Source organism: Sebastes umbrosus, chromosome 6 (assembly GCF_015220745.1).
Source record: "Sebastes umbrosus isolate fSebUmb1 chromosome 6, fSebUmb1.pri, whole genome shotgun sequence".
In the NCBI taxonomy this organism is placed as follows: domain Eukaryota; kingdom Metazoa; phylum Chordata; class Actinopteri; order Perciformes; family Sebastidae; genus Sebastes; species Sebastes umbrosus.
Window position 1 is genome coordinate 12,649,623 of NC_051274.1, and position 22,616 is coordinate 12,672,238.

The 22,616-nt window shown below is 40.1% G+C and overlaps 2 protein-coding genes across 2 annotated transcripts; one reads left to right on the top strand and one right to left on the bottom strand.

Moving 5' to 3' along the window:
• The first annotated feature begins 18 nt into the window (after positions 1–18).
• Positions 19–7,012, top strand: LOC119489674 (solute carrier family 17 member 9-like). Its single transcript, XM_037772413.1, has 13 exons — positions 19–239; positions 737–934; positions 1,030–1,169; positions 1,447–1,546; positions 1,675–1,799; positions 3,766–3,865; positions 3,957–4,053; positions 4,166–4,253; positions 4,356–4,390; positions 4,817–4,932; positions 5,777–5,832; positions 5,940–5,969; positions 6,107–7,012. The coding sequence occupies exons 1-13, from the start codon at positions 115–117 to the stop codon at positions 6,271–6,273; spliced, it is 1,377 nt and encodes a 458-aa protein (XP_037628341.1). The 5' UTR covers positions 19–114; the 3' UTR covers positions 6,274–7,012.
• Positions 7,013–14,450: 7,438 nt separating this feature from the next.
• On the bottom strand, positions 14,451–22,353 carry ythdf1 (YTH N(6)-methyladenosine RNA binding protein 1). Its single transcript, XM_037772414.1, has 6 exons — positions 21,949–22,353; positions 20,037–20,064; positions 19,318–19,412; positions 17,578–19,221; positions 16,360–16,404; positions 14,451–15,958 (listed from the first exon to the last, which is right to left on the bottom strand). The coding sequence occupies exons 1-6, from the start codon at positions 21,976–21,978 to the stop codon at positions 15,944–15,946; spliced, it is 1,857 nt and encodes a 618-aa protein (XP_037628342.1). The 5' UTR covers positions 21,979–22,353; the 3' UTR covers positions 14,451–15,943.
• Between the last annotated feature and the right edge of the window lie 263 nt (positions 22,354–22,616).

A 22,616-nucleotide genomic window follows, 5' to 3' on the forward strand; every position in this document is an offset into this window, starting at 1 on the left:
ACAAGTTTTACCAGTTTGGCCTGTCTGCGCCTGAGGATATGAGGTAAAGCTGAAGTGCGGCTCTCAGTGTGGGAAAGTCGCACTGATTCTTGAGAAAGAACCAGTGTTGTTCAAATGGCTGACAAGCACACATCAGGAGACGGCAGGAATAACCTCAGTGAATCTTTACTGGATTGTAAGGTTTATGCAGCCAGTGGTTCCACCAAAAAGGAGTCAGAAGACCGGAATCTGTGGCCCAGGTGAGACTGCATAAGATTTAGATCAGACTAAAGGCACTTCAAACTTCTGCAACAGGAATTTAAAAAATGTTTAAACAACAGGTTGCCCTCATATCGTCATCGTTTACATTACATGGTATAAGATTTAATGCATAAACGTAATGCATGTCAATCTTTGCTGACTGAAACAGATATACCGATATGAACTCGATATGCACTGTACTTGTATTGACGAGAACTTCAAAGACATTTTTTGCCTCTGCATACTGGAGATTTTGCTTTTGTTCGCATACTGCATACTATATTTTGGCCAAATCAGTCCGTACTTCTAGTATAGTATGCGGTTTCGAATACAGCCCTAGTCTTGTTTCATCAACCGTTGACATTACCGGCCTGGCACCCACTTCTCCACAAGTGTGTTAACCCTGTTCTTTAATTAGTTTGGTTACATTTTTTACCTGGCACATTGTGATTCATCTCATTGAGTTGAACCTGTTTCCCTTCATGCTTACCTATAGAGTGTTGGCACAAAAATGGACCGTGATGCTGTTTTTGGGCAGCTGCCTCCTCTACTGCGCCAGGATGGCCATGCCGATCTGTGCAGTGTCAATGGCAGCCTCTTTCCACTGGAGTAAGATCGATACTGGGCTGGTTCTGGGCGGATTCTTCTGGGGTTACTGTTTCACACAGATCCTGGGAGGACATGCCAGTGACAAGTAAGCAATTCAGCTGGTAAAACAGTGCAGCATGACTTCAAACAATGAGCTAATGACCTTTTATTTTAACGCTATAATATTTGTCGTTGTGTTAGGGTGGGAGGAGAGCGCGTCCTGTTAATCTCTGCAGTCTCGTGGGCTCTGATCACAACTGCTACTCCTCTTCTGGCCCACACAGGCTCTCACACACTCGCTCTCATGACTATGGCCAGATTCCTCATGGGAGTAATGCAGGGTGAGAGTTCAGTATTGTAATAAGCATGTAAAGGAGTAGTTTGACATCTTAGGAACTTCTTTCGTTCACTTTTTTGCCCAGAGTTAGATGAGAAGATCGATACCCCTCTTAACATTGAGAGTGGTATCAATCGTTTCATTTAACTCTTGCCAAAGGTAAATAAGTATATTTCCCAAATTGTCGAACTGTTCCTTAAAATAAGAGTTCCAGTGCTGCAGGGACGGTGAATATACTGTAGACTAATATATGGAATCTGATCGTGTCTTATGTCTTATAGGTGTTTATTTCCCGTCTTTGGCCAGCCTTTGCTCACAGCGTATAGTGGAAGGAGAGAGAGGGTTTTTAATGAGTGCCATGAACAGCGGTTCCAATCTTGGGTATGTTATACACACACACACACACACACACACACGCACACACACACACAAATACACACCAATACATACATAGCCAAAACCATCTACCTCTAGTGACACCTTTTTGTTGCTCTTTGCTGCTCTTTCAGAACATTGCTAGCAGGTGGGATGGGGTCGCTGATGCTGGACCAGTATGGCTGGGAAAGCATGTTCTACAGTATTGGTTTCATGGCCGGACTCTGGGCACTCAGTGTTTGGCTGTGTTTACTAAAAGGTACAGTAGCTACTATAGTCAGACACGTATGCCTGAATAACAAAGTGACCATAAGTCGTCACTTTGCTGTCCTAAATGACCTGGACAGAGTATGGAGAAAGCTACATTTCTTAACTCTGTCTCTCTTTTTACTGAAATATCTCGACAACTACCGAATGGATCAGCATGATATTTAGTACAGATTTATGAATCTTAATGACCTCAGTGATCCCCTGACTTTTCTATTGCGTCAAAGTTATTTCACTTATCGAGTGTATCTCAACATCTACAAGATGGATTGCCACACAATTTTGTACAGACAATCATGGTCCCCAGTCGATGAATCCTACTGACTTTAGTGATCCCCTGACTTTTCCTCTAGCACCACCATGAGGTCTCAACAATTATTGGATGAATTGTCATGAAATCTGGTACACACATTCATGTTTCCCTCAGGAAGAAATTAAATTACTTTGATGACTTTCCATCCATTGCCATCATCGGGTCAAAATGTTAATTTGTCTAATACTTCAGTTCATGAGCAAATCCCAGGCGGCAGCCTCCGAGTCTGAAAAGTGAAGCCAATGCGGAAGTGCCTTAAACTTGCATTCTTTCCAATAGCCAGCAGGGGGCGACTCCTCTGGTTGTAAAGAGAAGTCTGATTGTATAGAAGTCTATGAGAAAATGAGCCTACTTCTCACTTGATTTATACCTAAGTTAACATTGTAAACATGAGTTTATGTTCTCAATCGCAAGTCTTCTTCAATACAGCATGATGTTCGTTTAGTAAATGATCTTCCCATTTAGAGTCAATATGCTTTAGGGTGTGGCTACCTTGTGATTGACAGGTCGCTACCACGGCGTTGTCCGGTCTGGCAGTTGTCCATGCTTTCGTCTTACAACTTTAACCCTTTCACAGGGTGTTTTCAGCTCATGACAGTTAACTGTAACCTTTTTGGTCACCTTAAAATGTCTTTTTGAGTGCTACAGGAATGAGTCAAAAAACCCGAATATGAGTTAGCATTTTAGCACTTCCGGTTCCCTCGTCTCAAAGTCAGTGGGTTTTTTGGATGTTTTTAGTTAGATGCCTAAAATAAGGTCTGTGGTTAACACGAGTTTAAGAGATTTAACGTTTTGTTCTATGACATAAAATACATCAATAAATACCCCACTCATGAGTTTTGAAGCTTTTATTTGTCTTAAAAAGGCCGTTACTAACAAGTGGTTAAATGAGATTACAAAACGTCATCACGCCGACTCGTCCGCCTTTACAGCCTCATTGTGTATACTCGCGCTCATGCAACCGTGGAGTAGTTCGTCTATAGCCTAACGTTAGCTTTTTACTTCTGGTGATTGCGTTCACGCTTAAAAAATCATAGAAGTGGTGTTCATTTGTGAAGATTATCTAGAACGTGTAAGTATTATAAATGTTTGTTTGCCGCAGAGCTTATTTTCTGCAATAATCCAAAACCCAATGGAAAAATCCCATTGGCTTTTTGTCGAGGGAACCCATGGCGATGCTAACTTCCTGGTTGGCCTACAAAAATACTTCATCCCTGGAGCCCTCTATTCAGCGTTCAGCTGTACTTAGTTCCGCCCTCTCGTGTCACTTCTGGTTACAAAAAAACAAGATGGTTCCGGCCAAAATGCCAAAATTGAGGCTTCAAAACTGCAAACCAAAAGGGTGACGTCGCGGTGTCTACGTCCACTTCTTATATACAGTCTATGCCAAATACCTGCAACACTAATGACATATTGTATTTATGGCTAATTAGCAAATGCAACCATGCTAACAAGCTGGTAAACATTATACCTGCATCCGCATGTTAGCGTTGTCATTGTGAGCATCTCCGTGGCAAAGTCACAGAGATGCTAGCGTGGCTGTAGGCTCTTACCCTTATTTGTACTATGTTGCTGTATGATAAACTGTGTCATTAAGGTGTGGTGGCAAACAACAGTATAACATAATGTGCAATGTCCGGTTCAGGTTCAGAAGTTGCCCACAAGCGGATGGAAACAAGTAAAGACCCACAATGGAGTTTGTCAAGAACACGCTGGCTGAGTCTTTTGAAGAAGCCTCCTGTCTGGTAGAGCTCATTCTTTAACCCTTCACTGTTTACCAATGCATGATTGACTTCTCAGCCTAACCCCTTCTGTCTTTGTCATCTTCTTTCTAAGGGCCATGGTGTTTACTCACATGTGTGGATCCTGCACTTTCTACACGTTATTGTCATGGTTGCCAACATACTTTGAAGAAACATTTCCACACGCACTGGTATTTGTTTTCTCCACCATATGTCAATAGATTGTGCCACAACAACACTACAGGCTTCAGACAACCTCAAGTTAACTACATTGTTTAAATGCCAACCTGTCTATTCTTGCAGGGGTCGGTGTATAATGTAGTTCCATGGCTTGTTGCAATTCCGTCTGCACTGATTGGAGGATATATGTCAGATTTTATCATCAAAAAAGGTATTTAAACAATTGTATTGTTGTACAGTATGTGTTTTGAGGTCAGTTACTATACCTTTCATTGAAAAAAAGATGTTTACGCCTTGTGTTTCTTTTCTGTAGGATGTGGTGTATTATTGGTGAGAAAGACAATGCAGGTAAGACTATGTACAATAATTCAGTGAACCATATAGTTGTGTTGTCTAGTGATATAGAGTGTGTCTGTGTGCAGTGAGAGCTTTGTCTTGACTGGTCTGCTGCAGTGCTCAGAATGGAATTTTTGTGTCTGCTTCAAACATGTAATGACAAGCAAAAGATGTACAAGTACTGTGAATCACTGCTATATCTTGTGTGTGTGAGGCTCTGTATGGGGAAAATTAAGAATTGTTGTAAGGTACACGTATATACTGTATAACTGAAAAGCTTGACTTTTAGATTAACGCATTTTTATATCTTATAATTCTGAACGAATACTATTTCAAATCAAATTGAGAGTGATAACAAGTTGAAGTCCTTTTGTTTTTGTTTTGTCCGTTTTGAATTGTGCTTTTAAATGTCTCTCCTGTACGTCTCTCCCTCATCAGTTCCTTTCCATGGGCGTATCGAGTATGTTTATAATATCTCTGTCTGGAGCTGTCACATTTCGCTCTGCTGTGATTTTCATCTCTGCATCTATTGGTCTATCCACATTCGGCACCAGGTATGTTAGATTATTAAATAATATTCTGTCAACGTATTTAAACTGTTACAACCTCATTTAATTCTTATGAATGGTTTGTCGACGAAATTAATCTATATGGCAGGCTATATGAATCACTATATGATTTTCATTTTGGGCTCATTGGATCCACAAGAGTCTCAGCTTTACAGTGATACCCAAATTATGCAATTCCAAAACTGTTTAGGGACCCCAGTATGCAGAAATATTCCAACTCAGCATTTTTAGAATAGGCAAAAATAACACACTTATACTGCATGCAAAAAAACTGCATGTGATTATCATAAAGTGGGCATGTCTGTAAAGGGGAGACTCGTGGGTACCCATAGAACCCATTTTCATTCACATATCTTGAGGTCAGAGGTCAAGGGACCCCATTGAAATTTGCCATGCCAGTTTTTCCTCACCAACATTTTGCCTGACTTTAGAGCGTTATTTAGCCTCCTTCCCTACAAGCTATATTCCAACAGCGGATTAATACATGTACGGTCCTTTAGTAAGTACAGCAGCAGGACTATGTATGTGGGATTGACTCAAAATAAACTACAAGGCTCTCATTGTGATGAAGGAACATGTTGTCACCCAGAGCAACGATGGGGCTTATTGATGTGTTTTTTATGTTTTTTTAACAACAGTGGAGCTCTATATGGCGAAGAGGAATAAGATATGTCAGACTTTGGGTACACAGACGATACTTGTTATTGGATCAATGGGTGGGATCAGTGGGTCATACTTTTTATAGTGTTGTAAACTGGTAAAATAGAGTTTGTGCTAGTCTTGTGCTTTAGATGTTGCTGTTTATGTAATGAGTTTCAATGTGTTTCAGTGGTGTCGGAGTGAATGTACAGGATCTCACCCCATCATGTGCTGGTGCCCTCTATGGTGAGTTTCTAGCAGTCTACATTTCAGTTTCATAAAACTGTGCTAAATTTGTTTTTATTTATTCTTGTTCTTTGTTTTTGTTGATCAATTTTCCTTTTCTGCAACAGGTTTTATGAATATGATGGGAGCTTTCATGGGTATGTATCCAAGAATCTTTTACTCTTCTCTTAATAACTATTGTATCTGGAATTTAAAAATGTAAAATCTCCATTCTTACTACTGGCACTGATCTCAAAAACCTCTTGTCCTTTTCCCCTCGGTGTGTGTTGCACAGGACTGGTGATGGTCTCCGTGTCGGGTTACCTGATCGAGGTCACGCAGTCGTGGACCACCGTGTTCTCCCTCATCACGTTAGTGAATACCACAGGCCTCGGTGTTTTCCTCATCTTTGGAGATGCTCGTCGTATCGACCTGGAAGATTACGAGCAGGGTGTGATTTGACCCAAATGGTAAATGGTCTTTCTTTTATATAGCACCTTTCTAGTCTTGCCACCACTCAAAGTGTTTTACACCACATGTCAGCATTCATGCATTCACACATTCACACACACATTCATACACTGATGGCAATGGCTGCCATGCAACCCACCCATCAGGATGTAATCTAAATACTCATTCACGCACCTATTCAGGAGCAATTTGGGGTTAAGTATCTTGCTCAGGGACACTTCGACATGTGGACTGGAAGAGTCTGGGATCAAACCTCCGACCGCTCTAGGGTTAGGGTTCAACCCCCCACAACGTTAAAGGTCTTGACACGCCAAGTCGAACGTCGGCAATCGGACAGTTTGGGGCTGTTGTTGAGCGTTCGTCAGCCTAGTTTTTCCGGTGTGTCCCGCGCCATTGGCTCTAGTCTGACCGTGGCTGAGTTTTTTCAGATGATTCAGCATGTTGAATCGTCGGGGAGAGAAATCACTCTGATTGGCAGTTCAGCTTAAATGAATCAGTACACGGGAAAGAGAACGGAAGTGAGGAAAGCAAGCCAACAAGTAAAGTCAAGATGAAAAACACAGAAGGCTCTTCTCATTTCTCATCTTCATCTCGTCTGATCATAACAATACACGGATATTTTAACAGCGACAGGCCATCTGGAATGAAGCTAAGTGGTGAGTGAGAGTGGTGTGAAAATGGTCGGCAAACGCTGCTTTGTTTCATGTACGTATCATAACGACAGCTTGTATATCCGCCGTCCTCGGTCTTCTGGTTTCCCTTTTTGAATGACGAATACAGACTACCACGACCTGCTGCTGTGGAGAGTTATTTCATCTCACGCAGGCGCAGAACGTATGTGGTAGTTGGCCGTCAGCTGTAGTCTTTGCAGTGTGTTCAAGTGCAAATAAGGCCACGTGAAGGCGACGCAACAGGTGGCCTTCGTCGCTGCTAGTTCTTTAATGTAAGGTTGGTGTGTCCCCAGCTTACCCCTAGCCTTGTATACCGCAACATACATCAGACAACACAATGGTTTTAAGACAAACATTTTTTTTTAATTTTCATAAATAACTCTATTCATTGGTCACTGATATTGTTGGCTTAAAAGTGTTAAGTTTGGCTGGGCAGATGAAAAAGTGTGAGAAAGACAGTTACAGGGGTGATAAGTGTTTTTATTTCTTTAATTATTTATTTGTTCATTTGTTACTAAGTAAGGGAAGGGTGCCCACCGTCATTTTATTTTATTTTTAAAATTAAATATTTAATTATTTATGAGATATAAACAGTACAATATAGTATAGTGAAATAATTGTTTTGGATGGTATAAAGCCATGCTTTCTTTGTCATTGTTTTGACAATGGAATCACATTTTTACTGCTCATGAAAGTACATGAAAATACTGCAAACTTACCCTCATGAAAATGAAGGAACTTTAATATTGTATTATTGTATTGTATGTTGTACGTTTTTGTTCTGTTGTGTTTACTGTAAGTCACTCTGCATAAAACCAAATGTGACTGCATTGTACAAATGTTTGACTGTATAAATGTTGAAAGTTTGATTTCCACACAGAAATGTTTACATTAATAATGGCTAGATGCAAAAATGCAAGCTGCTGGTGACTGTTACATCTATAAGAGATGAATTATAGCCAAACTGTATCAGGGCAAATTGAGACGTTACTTGAGACTTAATCAGTTTTGACCTGTAGTGTCATTATTGAGCGAGGTGAAAAAGACTTGTGTCCTGACGTGCAGTTTACTTAAACAACAATTGATTTCACCAAAAGTATTTAAAAACAGCTCTGGTATTTATAATTACATTATGTATTTTTATTCTACTGAGCACTTTTTTTAGAAAGCATTTCAGTTTTTGTGCTATTCTACAGTTTGGTTATGGTGTTCATAAAACGTACATATTGGTGCTTTGTTATATATCAAATTGTTAATGAATTACTTTGTTTAAGGGCTGTCAGTTGTAGATTTCCATCTTTCTTGCTTCTGTTCTGCACAACAACAGATTTTGAGAAAACTTGGTCATATTTTCTGTTTAATTTCATTTTCATTGGTTTTTAAGAATCTGTGTGTTTTGACGAGGAAACTTACAAGTGCATGAATTCACTATGAAAAACAAAGTTTTTTCAGAAAGTATTCAGACCCCTTCACTTTCTTCATATTTTGTTATATGTTGCAGCCTTATGCTAGAATTTAAACTTATTTTCACTTATCAATCTTCACTCAATACCCCATAATGACAATGACAATTTTTCCAATTTATTAAGAAGAAAAAACTGAAATATCACATTGACACAAGCAATCAGACCCCTTACTCAGTACTTTGTTGAAGCACCTTTGGGGTCTTCTATGACACAACAATGTTTGCACACCCGGCTTTGGGGATTTTCTGCTAGTCTTCTCTGCAGATCCTCCCAACCCAGGTAATCAGACCAGGGTCTTGTTTTTCACAGTCTGAGTCCTTTAAAGAAGTGCTTTCTTGCAAACTCCAAACGGGCATTCATGTGTCTTTTACTGAGGAGGCTTCTTTGTCACCTCTCTTACCGAGGCCCTTCTCCTCCAATTGCTCAGTTGGTCAGGCTGCCAGCTCTAGGAAGAGCCCTGGTTGTACCAAACTTCTTCCATTTAAGAATTATGGAGGCCAAAGTGCTCTTGGGACCCTTCAATGCAGTAGAAATGTTTTTGTAGCCTTCCCTAAATCTGTGACTCGACACAATCCGGTCTCTGAGCTCTGCAGGCAGTTCCTTCAACCGCACGGCTTGGTTGTTGCTCTGATAAGCATTGTCAGCTGTGAGATCTTCTATAGACAGGTGTGTGCCTTTCCCAATCATGTCCAATTAATAGAAAGAACCACAGGTGGACAAAAACATTCAAATATCCTGTTCTTCGCTTTGTCATTATGGGGTATTGAATGTAGATTGGTGAGTGATGTAAAAATGTATTTAAATTATTTTAGCACAAGGTTGCAAAATGACAAATTAAGAAAAAGTGAAAGGGTCTGAATGTGGCTGAACTTATGTAATAGAGAGACTTGTCTGGAGAAATGAATGTGTATTGGACTTTTGGCATCACATGTGATTTTATGACTTGTCTATAGTGTTTAAATTGTATATTGTGTTTTCATAAAAGGTCAAGATGACAATAAAAAATTCAAGTATTTTAAAATGTGTTGATTTATGTGAGGGACCATTGATTACTTTGGGGCAAAATATTAAATAGATTCTTCTGATCATTATAAAAAATGTTGAAAGTCTGGGACAAGACGCCACCTAGTGGTTTGAGGCAAAATACCCAGAGGATTCCCTCCAGCCTATATTGTTCTATGTAGTCAGATTTTTGTTGATGTGTAAAAATTTAAGTTTCCATGAAAGGCCTTTAAATCAAATTATACTCTGATCACATATCCTACTTGCTTGTTTTGCTTACAGAAACTAAAATTAACATTCAGATGAAAAAAGTGAAGTCATAATTTGGCCATGAGCTTTTCTTTAATATGTAAAAATAGAGACAGAATTGAAATATTGTTTATGATTGTATTTCATTTGGGCTCAAACCCTTTAAACCTTAAGCTAATTAAAGTAGCCAAAAAATTTAAATGATCTTTTATAAAGATTTTATTTTATTCAGAGGAAATGAGAATTAAAAGTTTCCCCCTATTTTGGGGATTTGCTACAACTACGTTACATTAATCGATGCAGAACCAGAAATATCATCTTTTTTATTCCACAAATTCCTAATCTTTGTCAAAGCCTGGTGCCTACATTACCCACAAGGCAACTCTACCTCTGATAGTTTGGTCGGAGATTCGGGTGTGTTATGCTAGTAGTGGCTAATGTAGCTTGGAGCTGCTAGCCTGCAGCAGGAGAGCTGGATATTTAGCAAATATCTGCAGCATTTTGACCCAAACGTTTCGACATGAAAAACACTAAAAGTCCTCTCACCTCAATGACAAGTGCTTTACTCCTGAAATTACCCTGTAGGCGACCTCTGACCCCAATTCTGAAAATGGCAACATTTCTTAGCAGCGCCCTCTATAGGGACCGAGATCTAATGAATGTGACAACCGGCCCCGTTCTCCCCTACTCTGTAACACCTGTAAACACTATTTGAGTTCCCTTTACTGCAGGTCTATTACAATAGTTATTGCACAGAAATAAAAATGTAACTGACAGATGGAGGCTGGTGGAAAAAAAGAGCCATGATGGAGCTATATCCATCGATTCACTGCAGGTCTGGTTTCAGCACCCCGGTCAGCGCATCTCACTGATGGAGAAACTGCACCATACAGAGCCGGCAGCAGATCCGGTACATGAAGCCGGTCTGACAGACGTTTGAATGAGTTGAGAAACATAGGGGAGCTGGATAAAAATGTTCTCTCACCTCTATGACAAGTGCTTTACTCCTGAAATGACCCTGTAGGTGACCTCTGACCCCAATTCTGAAAATATCAACATTTTTTAGCAGCGCCCTCTATAGGGAGCGAAATCTAATGAATGTGACAACCTGCCCCGTTCTCCCCTACTCTGCAACACCTGTAAACACTCTTTGAGTTCCCTTTACTAACAGGTCTATTACAATAGTTCTTGCACAGAAATAAAAATTGAACTGACAGATGGAGGCTGGTGGAAAAAAAACAAACATGTTAGAGCTATATCCATCGATTCACTGCAGGTCCGGTTCCAGCACCCCGGTCAGAGCATGCATCTCTCAGTGACTGAAAAACTGCACCAGTTCATGCAGCCGGTCTGACAGTGACAGACGGTTTAACGGGGGCAGCATCAGCATACAGCGTCTCATACAGAGGACAGGCATGACGTCATGACGTTACTGCTTCAGCCTATGAGGACCAGAGCACGCAAACCAGGACGGGGAGGCTTGATGTAGAGAAATGTCTAATAGAGGCTATAAAGAATAACAATAAAAAAAAAAAAGGAAGACTAGTGTGCTCGGTGTTTTTTGACCTGAAGGTGTGATATTGGACTGAGGCGCGTCTTTTAGCTCTCTGAGCCTCTGAGCCTGCAGGACATCAGCATCAGCCTCCACCGAGGGACGGTATTGTTTGGCCTGCTTCACCTCCATCTCCATCTCCATCTCCATCTCTTTATGATGCAGCCGGGGATGTTTCCACTGAGGAGAGAGCTGGAGCCGGAGACCTGGACATCAGATGCATCATTATGTGTTATGCGGAATGAAAGCAGAGCTGCAACACACTGGAGGAGCTGGGCAGTTTATTATGGCGTTATTATAGTGGAGGAGCTATAAAGAGGATGACTGTGAACAAGGACAAGAAGATGAAGAAGATGAAGAAGCGTATTGTTTGACTGTGTAAAATGTGGCATTTGTGTTAACAGTGTTATTTTATTTGTATAAAATAGAGATTATATTTGAGGACATTTTAAATACCCTTGTATACTGCGTTGATGGCGCCCATAAGGCCTGTCGAGTCATTGATGTGTGTGTGTGTGTGTGTGTGTGTTTGATCCTGTGATGCTTTTAAAGCTCCAACTTTCCCTGATGAGGTACATCAGGATCAGCAGGATCAGCAGGATGCAGGATGCTTCTCCTCGTGTTCACGGCGGACCTTGATTTATTAGCCATACAATTAAGGCACGCGGTGAATGCCAAGAGAGGAATCCTCCTCCACGTCCTGCATCATTCATGAAGATGGAGAGATTTAAAACATCTGCAGAGAGAGAGAGAGAGAGAGAGAGAGAAAACACCTGACTGTGCTCTCAGGAACAAAGACTGCCTGTTTTTCCAACATTTAACCAATCTACATTGTTTTCTTGCAGATTTTGTACTTGATGTTTTCCCATAAAAACTACAGTAAGGCTGTCAGATCAAGCAATGACTCCAGATGTTGGCAGATGTGGTGTAGAATTCATATTTTGGTAACAAAAAAATAGATCAGGGCTGCAATTTATTATGATTGATTAATCAGATTATTAGCCTATAGCCTATATCATCGATTAAATGTCTATTTAAAGCCACAGAAAATTAATCAATTATGAAAATAATAGTTAGTTGCAGCTCTAGTGATGCTTTCAAATTACTTGATTTGTCAGACCAAAAGTCAAAACCCCAAAGATATTCAGTTATTATTTTGTATTTTATCATTTATATTATTATTATATTTTATAATTAATTATTTTCAGTCAGTATTTAAAACAGAAAAGTTGAATCTCCTCTCATTGGGGAAGCTGCGACCAGAGAGTAGTTGGAGTTTTGGTTATTAAATGATTTAAACAATCAATTGTAGCTTATTACTTTTTTTTGTACTCGACTAATTGTTTCAGCTCAAAAAATGTTTGCACCTATATTTGTGTTTGAAGGATAATAAATGAATAAATATAGCATTACAAATTGGCGTGTATTTATTGTCACAATAATAATTAAACTAGCAGCTACTACAGGTCAGCTACACTTCCACCTACCTGAGTGAGCTGTAACACCTGAACACCACCTGTTGGACTGCAAAGTTAACCAAATCTAATGACAAAAGAAAAAAATGTAAGAACATCAACAATATGACAACAAGCCAATATTAAGATTACTGGGTCATGTATGAAAAAAATATTGTAGCCTAACAAAATCTACTTTTATGGAATTAATCATGTTGTAGGAATTTCAGATGAACACATCTGGAACATAACGGTACCCTTTGAGGTCAAATTTGGAGAATCGGAATTTGAATGTCATAAACTGAAGGAGGAAATGTTTCTCTATGGGTAGAGAAAATCCTCCTACTTCTTAAGCTAAATAAACTAATTAAAAACCCTCTATTTTCACAATCTGGTGTTAGTACTTTTACGTAAGTAAAGGATGTGAATACTTCTTCCACCACTGTTTATATCTACTTGTAAGTGATTTCTTCATCACAAGGATCACACGAGTCGGGACTGATTTTATAAACTAGTTGCAAAGTTTGCACCAAAGGTAAATCAGTTTTAAATTTCATTACTTTTTTGCACCTTCATTACATTTAAAGTATCTTTTTAAAGTGGCAGTAGGCAGAATATTTTTGGCATCATTGGGCAAAAATTCCATAATTACCTTTCAGCGTATTGTAATTCAAGTGTTCTAAGAGAAAACTAGACTTCTGCACCTCCTCATGGCTCTGTTTTCAGACCAATCACAGGTCATTTCAGAGTGTTCCTATTGGCTGTGCTCCGGTCATGTGACTTGTACTTGGCGTTTCTTCAAGCCATCTCAACCTGATCTCAACATGGCTGCTGGCTCACAAACTTTCTAATTTTACAGCTAAACAGTACACTACAAGATGATTCTGAAATCAATTGAGGCGAGAAATAGGCATTAACGTAACATGATATTGATTCATATTTGATCAGCGCTGCCTAGTTTGACGTTTGGTCGGAGTTCACGAGTGATTGACAGCCGGCTCTCATAGACAGCAGATGGACAGCAGACCTCAGATCAGCTCTGACTGCTTGTTTTCCTCCGGTCTGTGAAATCTTGCAGATGCAGTTAGGAGCACCAGAGGACACAGAGGCACATGATTTTTTTCAGGTTACCTGTTTTATGTACTACTGTCAGGATATAGTGACTGTTTTATAAAAATAACTTTTTTTAAATCATATTTGCTCCAATCTCGCCTACTTCAGCTTTAAATGTTTCAGATGTGTGTAAACAGCAGCTGCACAAAGGGAATTTAAAGGATAAAGTTGGTTAAACTCTAAATTTTTCTTGTCGACAAATCCCATGAAATGAACAAAACCAACAACGAATTGATCCGACTAATGTACTCATTGATGTGTATCCAGAGTCTGATATTGCTTATTCCTCTGTATCACAGAGCTTCATTGTTGTCCAAAAATGATTAAAAACACATTTAACTCTCATTTACATGATGTCTCATAATAAATGACGATTTAATGAAACAAACTGTGACCCAGAATCTAAATCTTTCTTGTAAATGGTGCCTGAAAGCCAAATAAGTGTCATGTCGAGAGCTAAACAACATACTTACAACCATATTTCATAAAGGAATCAAAAGAGATCTCGTAAAAGACAATGATATTTAAAAATGTGAGACAGAAATTTTGATTTTTGGGAGTTTTTCCTTATTTAAATCAACACTGTAAATACTGTAAATAACATTATTGAAATGCATTTGATCGTGCACACAGAATCCTCGTCATAATAAAAACCCACAGAGAACATATAAGTATATCTTTAATAATGGACATGATCAAATCTAAGAATGTGATAGTGACCTCTGATACAATGGATATTTAATTCAGGGGTGACTTTAAAACATTTTTTTGCATAAATTTTCTATAATCCAATACCAGTAATATAACTCTGATTGCTCCACAATCGTACTCCCTCTCTTTTCTTTCACTCTTGCATACACACAATACAGCAAGCAAGTTAAAAAAAAAAGTCACAAACATATACCATATAGGCTAGTCTCTGGGTTTTCATACACTTGACAATAAATCAGTTAAGTATAATGCTACAGTTAAACATTTCGAGGCGATCTCAGTTAGAAATGCCAGTACATTAAAGCTTACATTTTTTCTGAGGATGGTGTGGACAGGTTATAGCGATGAAAATGATGCTGAGATTATAATTTTTGTTAAGAAAGAACAAGAAACAAAAAGAAATAAACAAAGTGACAGGCCTGGCTTGAGTTTTAAAAGCAGTACATGCTACATTTCCTCCAGAATTTCATAAACAGAGACTTCCTGTTTGAACACGAGGGAAATAAAAGTCACCGAAACAAGGAAATAAGACAGAAAGCAAATTTTGTGTTGATAAAAACCTGAACTCATACAGTATATTTTAATTCCATCCTTTAAATAAGAAAGAGAGGGACCACTTTTAAGCGACATCTTTTCCCTGAATCTCTAGCTGAAAAATTTTGAGGTACAGTTCTGGAAAAAGAAAAATTTAGTGCTGAAAAGAAATGTTAAGGCTCCGCTCTATAGGAGAGACAACATCCCACATATTCTCCACCTTAATGTTAAATTTAATCAGCTGTAAGCCAGGTGATACATTATTCAAAATATTTTCCTAACATTTACGCGTTCTAACGTCACAACCTTGCACGATTATGTCTATGCATACAGAAACTTTCAGCGTTCACATTCCCCCACCAAAGTAAAACACCCCTCACATTTAAAAAAAAAGGGGCTTTTATAGAAGTTATTTTTTTTCCGTCTGATAATATAAAATACAACTGGCCACAAACAGATAGCAGACATTTGTCAATAAAGTCTTGTTCACTCATTAAGATTAACCAATACAAGCACTTAACATTTCTCCAACACACAAACCACAAAGTGAACAGTCACTGAATATCAGCAGCATGTTGTCAAGAGATTTTCAAAAAACAGACGTGCAGATATTTTGTTACTTATATTTAGTTAAGAATGCAAGTTTCGGGGTAGCGATAAAGATTTGTAAGGCTAAAAAATACAGAAAAAAAAAACAAGAAAATATAGATTATTGAAGCGATTCGACTGGTGGAACTAGCTTCATCCCTGCACACGTCTTAAAGACTGGGAGCCAGGAGCATTGTGGGTCAACACTTTGACGTGGGCCAAAGTCAACAGAATTAAATAGAAAAAAATATTAGTTTTCAATTTCTTTATGTCCTTGTGTTTCCTTTTTAAATCTAAATTATGTCGACAGCTGTCTTCTGTTTACTTCTGACGATCCTGTAAAAAAAAAAAATCAAGAATTATTAGACTTATATTAATCCATATCACTCACACCTGTAATATTCCAGGTGGGATTTTTATAGCAGTAAATTACGACAGTCATATTAAACAAAAAAAGACCCAGAGTGGGGACACATGAATCTATATTACCATTAATTGACTTGAAGTGGAATGATATTGTGATTATTTGGCCATATTATGTTATCGTTTTACTAAAATCTGTTGTCTAAATCAATGATTCTGAGCAGTTGTTCTACACGTGAAGAGTTTTGTCTGGTGTGATGCAGAACAGTGGATCACAGTTAATTGCACTAACGATCAATTTGATGACTTCATATATATGATTCTGCATACATTTGTCATACAGTGATATACAGCATATCAATATCAGACTTTACCTGATCCATTCGGGATCGGCTCTGTATTGGGGCAGGCTCATAGCTCTGTTAAAAAAAAAACATGCAAAGCCTTATTTAAAAGTCACATTAGAAAATACACATCATCACTTTTCATATTTAAATATTTCATCAGCAAACGTTCAAATCGTTTCAAATCAGTGACCAGTGTATACAAATGCAAGTAAAAAAAAACAGTCAGACAAGTAGCTAAAACAGTACCAAAATACACCTGCTTAACATGCCTAATAGTGCCACTCAGAATTATGCAAGTGGTTTAGTTACGACAGACAACTGAATGTATATTTGACACTGTCATCACATCTAAAATCACATTTATTTTTATTATTTGAAATCCAGGGTAGGCGAAAATATTACAGGATTTCTCAGGATATCTCTATATGATATCCAGAGCTTGTTACACAGCTTTGTTGAATACTCGATTCTGATTTGTCAATCACGGCGTTCTATGGTCTGTTATTTCTTTATAGCAGACCGTTGCTATGGGCGCAGCTCCGATGTCGGACTCTGGCGGACCATTTTTGAGTCAAATTATTGATTTCCTAAGTAAGTAGCCGTGTAATAAGTGTGATAATGTACAGCTAGCGGGTCATTGTTGTGAAATAAAACCGGCTCGCTGTACATTATCACTTACATATAATATAGCAGCAAACAAATATTTGCTATGTAACGATATAGAGGAGTAATGTCTACCTGAGCAGAGAATGATGTCACTCTCCCTCTGTGTGTCTTGTTATCTGAGGTTGTCTGTACTTTGTTGACATAGCCGGGCCGGCCGCCGAGTGCCTTTTGGTGCATGTGGGCGTGCCCCGCTGACTAGCTCATAGTCGCCGCTCTGCACTGCTCTCATACGGCGGTTACAGCCAATAACGCTGTCCCGACAACGATGCATAGTGCCCACCGTGTGGTTCCCCCTCATGTAAACACTGTTAGCTCTGTCAGTACCATTAGCTGCGAGCCGCTAAGAGCGGTCTTGAAGCACTAGATATGCTTTGAGTTTTGAATTTAGCACCTAAGGAATGTACAAGTTCAATAATATTATTTTATTTTGAAATATAATTTTAGTCAGGGGGAGGGTCTTGCTTTTTTAAGTGATACATAAGATTTCTCTCCCACCCCAATATTTTTCGTACAGTTCCTAAATATCTTTATTCCTCTAATTTACAAGTGTCATGTGTTAAATCTAAAAGGAATAATTACCTTTTTCACCACCTCCTCCTCCTCTTGCTTCTTCTCGTAGTGGGAAAAGTCGTCAAAGATGGAGGTGGTGTGTTTGTACTGGGCGATAATCTTGAGCACCTGTTTCGCCTTTTCCAGAGGAACCTCTTGAGTGTCACGTGAGTTGGTGACTGGCTTGTTGTCATTGTTCTCCAGGCGGATGTGGCGCAGCTGGCTATTAGGCACGTCCTTAACAAACAACCAGTTCACATCAAACTTGCCCTTCCACTTGTCCTGCGCCCAAACGCCAGCGCTGGTGCCGTAGTCCACAGGCGAGCGCATTTCGGCCACGCCGCAGAAATGGCCGCTGCCGTTGACGCTGAACAACAAGTAGACGGGACCTTTAGAGTTCATGGCTCTGAAGGCCGAGTCCAAACGTTTGTTGCCGTGCTCTGTGCTGCACCAGATGGAGTACTTGATGGAGCGGTGGATGTCGTCCTCGGAGTAACTCTTGATGATGAACACGCGTCCGTTTTTCAGGTTCCAGTCAAACTCCTTGGGGTTGTAACTGTGGGCCGCCCGCAGCTTCTCCAGCACGGGGTGGGACTCTGCTCCCGGCTCCGGAGGCACGCCCCCGACCCCTCCGCCTCCGTTACCAACACCGCCACCGTTAGAGGAGCCGCTGCTGTCCAAGCTTCCGCCACCGTAGCACAAGTTGCGGTTGCGTGGGGCTATCCAACGGGTCTGAGGTGTTGGAGCGGAGTTGTGGTTCTGGTAGGACTGTGGAGGAGGAGGTGGAGGACCCATGGTCATCTGCTGCACGAGGGACTGGGCAGACTGTATGGACTGTTGAAGGGGGGGCAGGAGACTGGCAGCATGGGAGTGAAGCTGGGGCTGGTGCTGTTGGTGATGGTGGTGGTGGTGGTGGTGATGGGGGGGCAAAGGAGGGGCCATCTTGGTAACAGCCCCTTTATTATCCCATGTATCGATGTCCATGTTGTGTTTAATGGGGGGCGGAGGCAGACCTCCTCCAGCTATGGGTGTGCCAGGTTTGTTTTTGGCCTTTTGTTGCTGCAGCTTGGCAGGTTTACTAGCAATAGCAGCCCACGATGTCGGTTTCGGCGGGGGCATTCCAATTGGTGTGCCGCCGTTGCCCGTGGCAACAGCTGCAGCTACACTGCCACCTCCAAGAGAGCCTGCGCTCTTCACGCCCGAGCCACTTCCTGTCACATCCCCACCTATTTTTAGGCCCAGCATGCCCTGCTCCAGGCTGTTCATACCTGGAGCCTTGCTCAGGGTGTCACTATGGAAACCCGTCTGGCCATCGGGGACTAAGGTGCCTCCTAGAGAGCTCGGTGGGTAGCTGTAACTTCCCCCGTAGGCTGAGCTCTGAGTCTGCTGGCCCTGAGTCCCGCTGGTGCCCCAGGCTGAGAAGGCCGGGTTCTCTGGGAAAAAGTTAAACCTGTGAGGGTAGATGCTGCTGCTGAGCCCACCCGGCTGCCCAAACACCGTGTCGTGCATGAAGTGGTGGTCTCCATTGCTGAGGGGGGCATAGGGTGTCAGGTAGGGGATCGGTGGGTCACCTCCTGTAGACCAGGGAGCCTCACTGAGAGGGTAAGGAAAGCCGATGGAGGGGGCATAGTAGCTGGACAGGTACGGGTCTGTCATGGATTGATAGCTGTTGTTCTAAAAACACAAACAGAGTTAATCTGTTAGGGCAACAAGATGCGGCGATATTGAATAATTTTATTGTCACAAAAGACAAGTCAAGGTGTTTCCTACCTGATTAGACTGGTTGGTGAGATAAGGCTCAAAGTCATTGTCATGTACTGTGTCCTTCTGGTGGAGGGAGCCGTTCTGCACTGAAACCGGAAAGCCTGCAATAAAATCAAACCGTTGTCAAAGCTGAAATTTGCACATACTTCCAAACAAAATTATGACGCAAAGTCCATGATGAAAATATTTAAAATATCTGCTACTGTACAAGCTGTAATTACAACATCACAGATTCCCCCATACATACAACTAAAATGTCTTCTGCATTAACACGAATAGCTTGTTTCTAACATCCCCATTCTCTTATTGCTGGACTAAAGTTGTTGTCAGAGAATTGAAAAAGAAGTCCACGGGTATTTAGTGTTGCATAGAGATTTAAAATAGATTTTCCTGTCTGCTGGATAAACATAGACTTTAGCGGAGTTGACCTTTTGAAAAGTGCAAGGTGTTCTCCATTGATAAGCTGTTTTGCCTTTACGATGATGTATGTTCATTACTGCACAAAACTATAAAGCAAACACATGGATGGAGATATGTCATGATGCAAAGACATTATTTGGGAGACATTTGTTGGGATTTTCTCTGTTGACATAAGAGCTATACAACAAAACATGGGTCAGTTATCAGGTATGATGAGGTAGCAGTTATGCTAAACAGGTTTTATGTGCAACATCTTTTGGATACAGCAACATCTGGAGGTTTCGGGAGACATTTTCCCTTCTTACCTTTGCTTGCATCTTGTCCTTTCGATGTCTTAGTGATCACATTGAAAGGAGGAATGCATATGAGAGGAGAAAAAAACACAACGCTTGCATGGGTCTCCAGTGTTATTCAGAGCATCACACATTATCCTCTAGCTGCACAGTGACATGTTTTACACTTACTTTACACTATACATCCTATTACCACTTTATAGACTGCACATTTGTACATACTACATTTATTTATTGACGGGCTGTACACACTATGTTCACGCATTCATTCTGTATCTATTTATATCTCTATTATTGTTTTTATAATTTTTGTATACCTGTACCTCTCCTGTGTTTCACTCTGTTTGCTGATGTTGCTGCTTTGACACCTGAATTTCCCTCCGGGGATTAATAAAGGTTCATCTAATCTTATGTTATTTTACAAAGGTGCCAAAGCTTAATAGAAAGAAACAAAAATGTTCTACCAAAAAATAATCAAGGCAAATGCAAACACTAGTATGTTACACTTACTTTACACTATACATCCTATATACCACTTTATAGACTGCACATATGTACTTACTACATTTATTTATTGGTGGACTGCACACACTATGTTCACCCATTCACTCTGTATCTTTTATATCTCTATTATTGTTTTTTTTTTAATCATCTTTGTATACCTGTACCTCTCCTGTGGTTCACTCTACTTGCAGATGTTTGCTGATGTTGCTGCTTTGACACCTGGATTTCCCTCCGGGGATTAATAGAGGTGAATTTGATCTTATCTTATATAGACTGCACATATGTACATATTAAATGTATTTATTGACGGACTGCACACACTATGTTCACCCATTCACTCTGTATCTTTTATATCTCTATTATTGTCTTTATAATTTTTGTATACCTTTACCTCTCCTGTGTTTCACTCTGTTTGCTGATGTTGCTGCTTTGACACCTGAATTTCCCTCCGGGGATTAATAAAGGTTCATCTTATCTTATCTTATCTTATTTTATTTATAGGGCAGGTTATAAATATGAATATGTTTATACTAGAATCCATTTCATATGTGGGAGACCTGAGGGAATATGAAAAACATTAGAATCTCAACATTTACTTTTTTTCTCGTAGACTTCTGACTTTATTCTCATAATATTACTTTTTTTCTCGTAGACCTCTGACTTTAATCTCATAATATTATGAATTTTTTCTCGTAGACTTCTGACTTTATTCTCATAATACTACAACTTTTTTCTCTTAAACTATAATATCTCTATTATTGTTTTTATCATTTTTGTATACCTGTACCTCTCCTGTGTTTCACTCTGTATCTTTTATATCTCTATTATTGTTTTTTTTTTAATCATCTTTGTATACCTGTACCTCTCCTGTGTTTCACTCTACTTGCAGATGTTTGCTGATGTTGCTGCTTTGACACCTGGATTTCCCTCCGGGGATTAATAGAGGTGAATTTGATCTTATCTTATATAGACTGCACATATGTGCATATTAAATGTATTTATTGACGGACTGTACACACTATGTTCACCCATTCACTCTGTATCTTTTATATCTCTATTATTGTTTTTATAATTGTTGTATACCTTTACCTCTCCTGTGTTTCACTCTGTTTGCTGATGTTTGCTGATGTTGCTGCTTTGACACCTGACTTTCCCTCCGGGGATTAATAAAGGTTCATCTAATCTTATCTTCTCTTCTACCTCTGGAAACCTGGCTGACACACACAGTAAACACATCCCCTGGAAGCTGAGGTCCAGGCCTGTTGGTCACACCAGAGAGCAGTGTTGTAGCTAACCTCTCCTCTCAGTGGGCTAACTAGCAGACTAGCTCTGTGAATGGAGGCATCGTCTTCTCCAGAGAGATGATGAACACACACCTCTCCTCTCTGAAGGAGAGAAAGCGCTGCTTCTCGCTGCTTACCTGAGGGTCAATACTAGCGGCAGACATCATTCATCCACCAGGTGTTGTGACAGACTGAAGGAAGCCTGACAACACGTCCAGTGCTCGCTGTGCTGTGCTGTGCTGTGCTGTGCGGAGAGGAGAGGAGAGAGAGGCTAGCGGTGGTAGCAACAGAGGAAGCTGCTCCGCGGTGGTTGCTAACAGTTACTAACAGTTATAACCGTTATAACCGTTAACCGGAGCCGTTAACCGGAGAGTCTCTGCTCCGCTCGTCGCTGGCTCTCCGCGCTGCCCTGTCCACATTAATCCAGCGGGGCTTCAATCCTCTCCGTTAGATTAAAACACCAACCCGCCTCGGTGGCCCTGCTCACTTGCCCCACTGGTTAGCTTCATCCGGGCTCTGAGGGGCGGAAGTGACGTCGGTGACGTAAGAGACGCATTCAGGGCTACAGAGCGACTTCTGACTGTTCTCTTATTATTCTCCTCACGTGTACTCCAGTACAATAACAAATATCTCGTTTCTTATTTATTATTTTTTTTTTTTAATTTATGCCGATTATTTATGAAGTCATTACTCCTCTTTCTTCTTCTTCTTCTTCTTCTTCTTCTTCTTCTCTTTTTCTATTTTCTTCATCTATGCCTAGTGATTAAGAAATTACTGTTTATTTATATATATAATAATATATAAA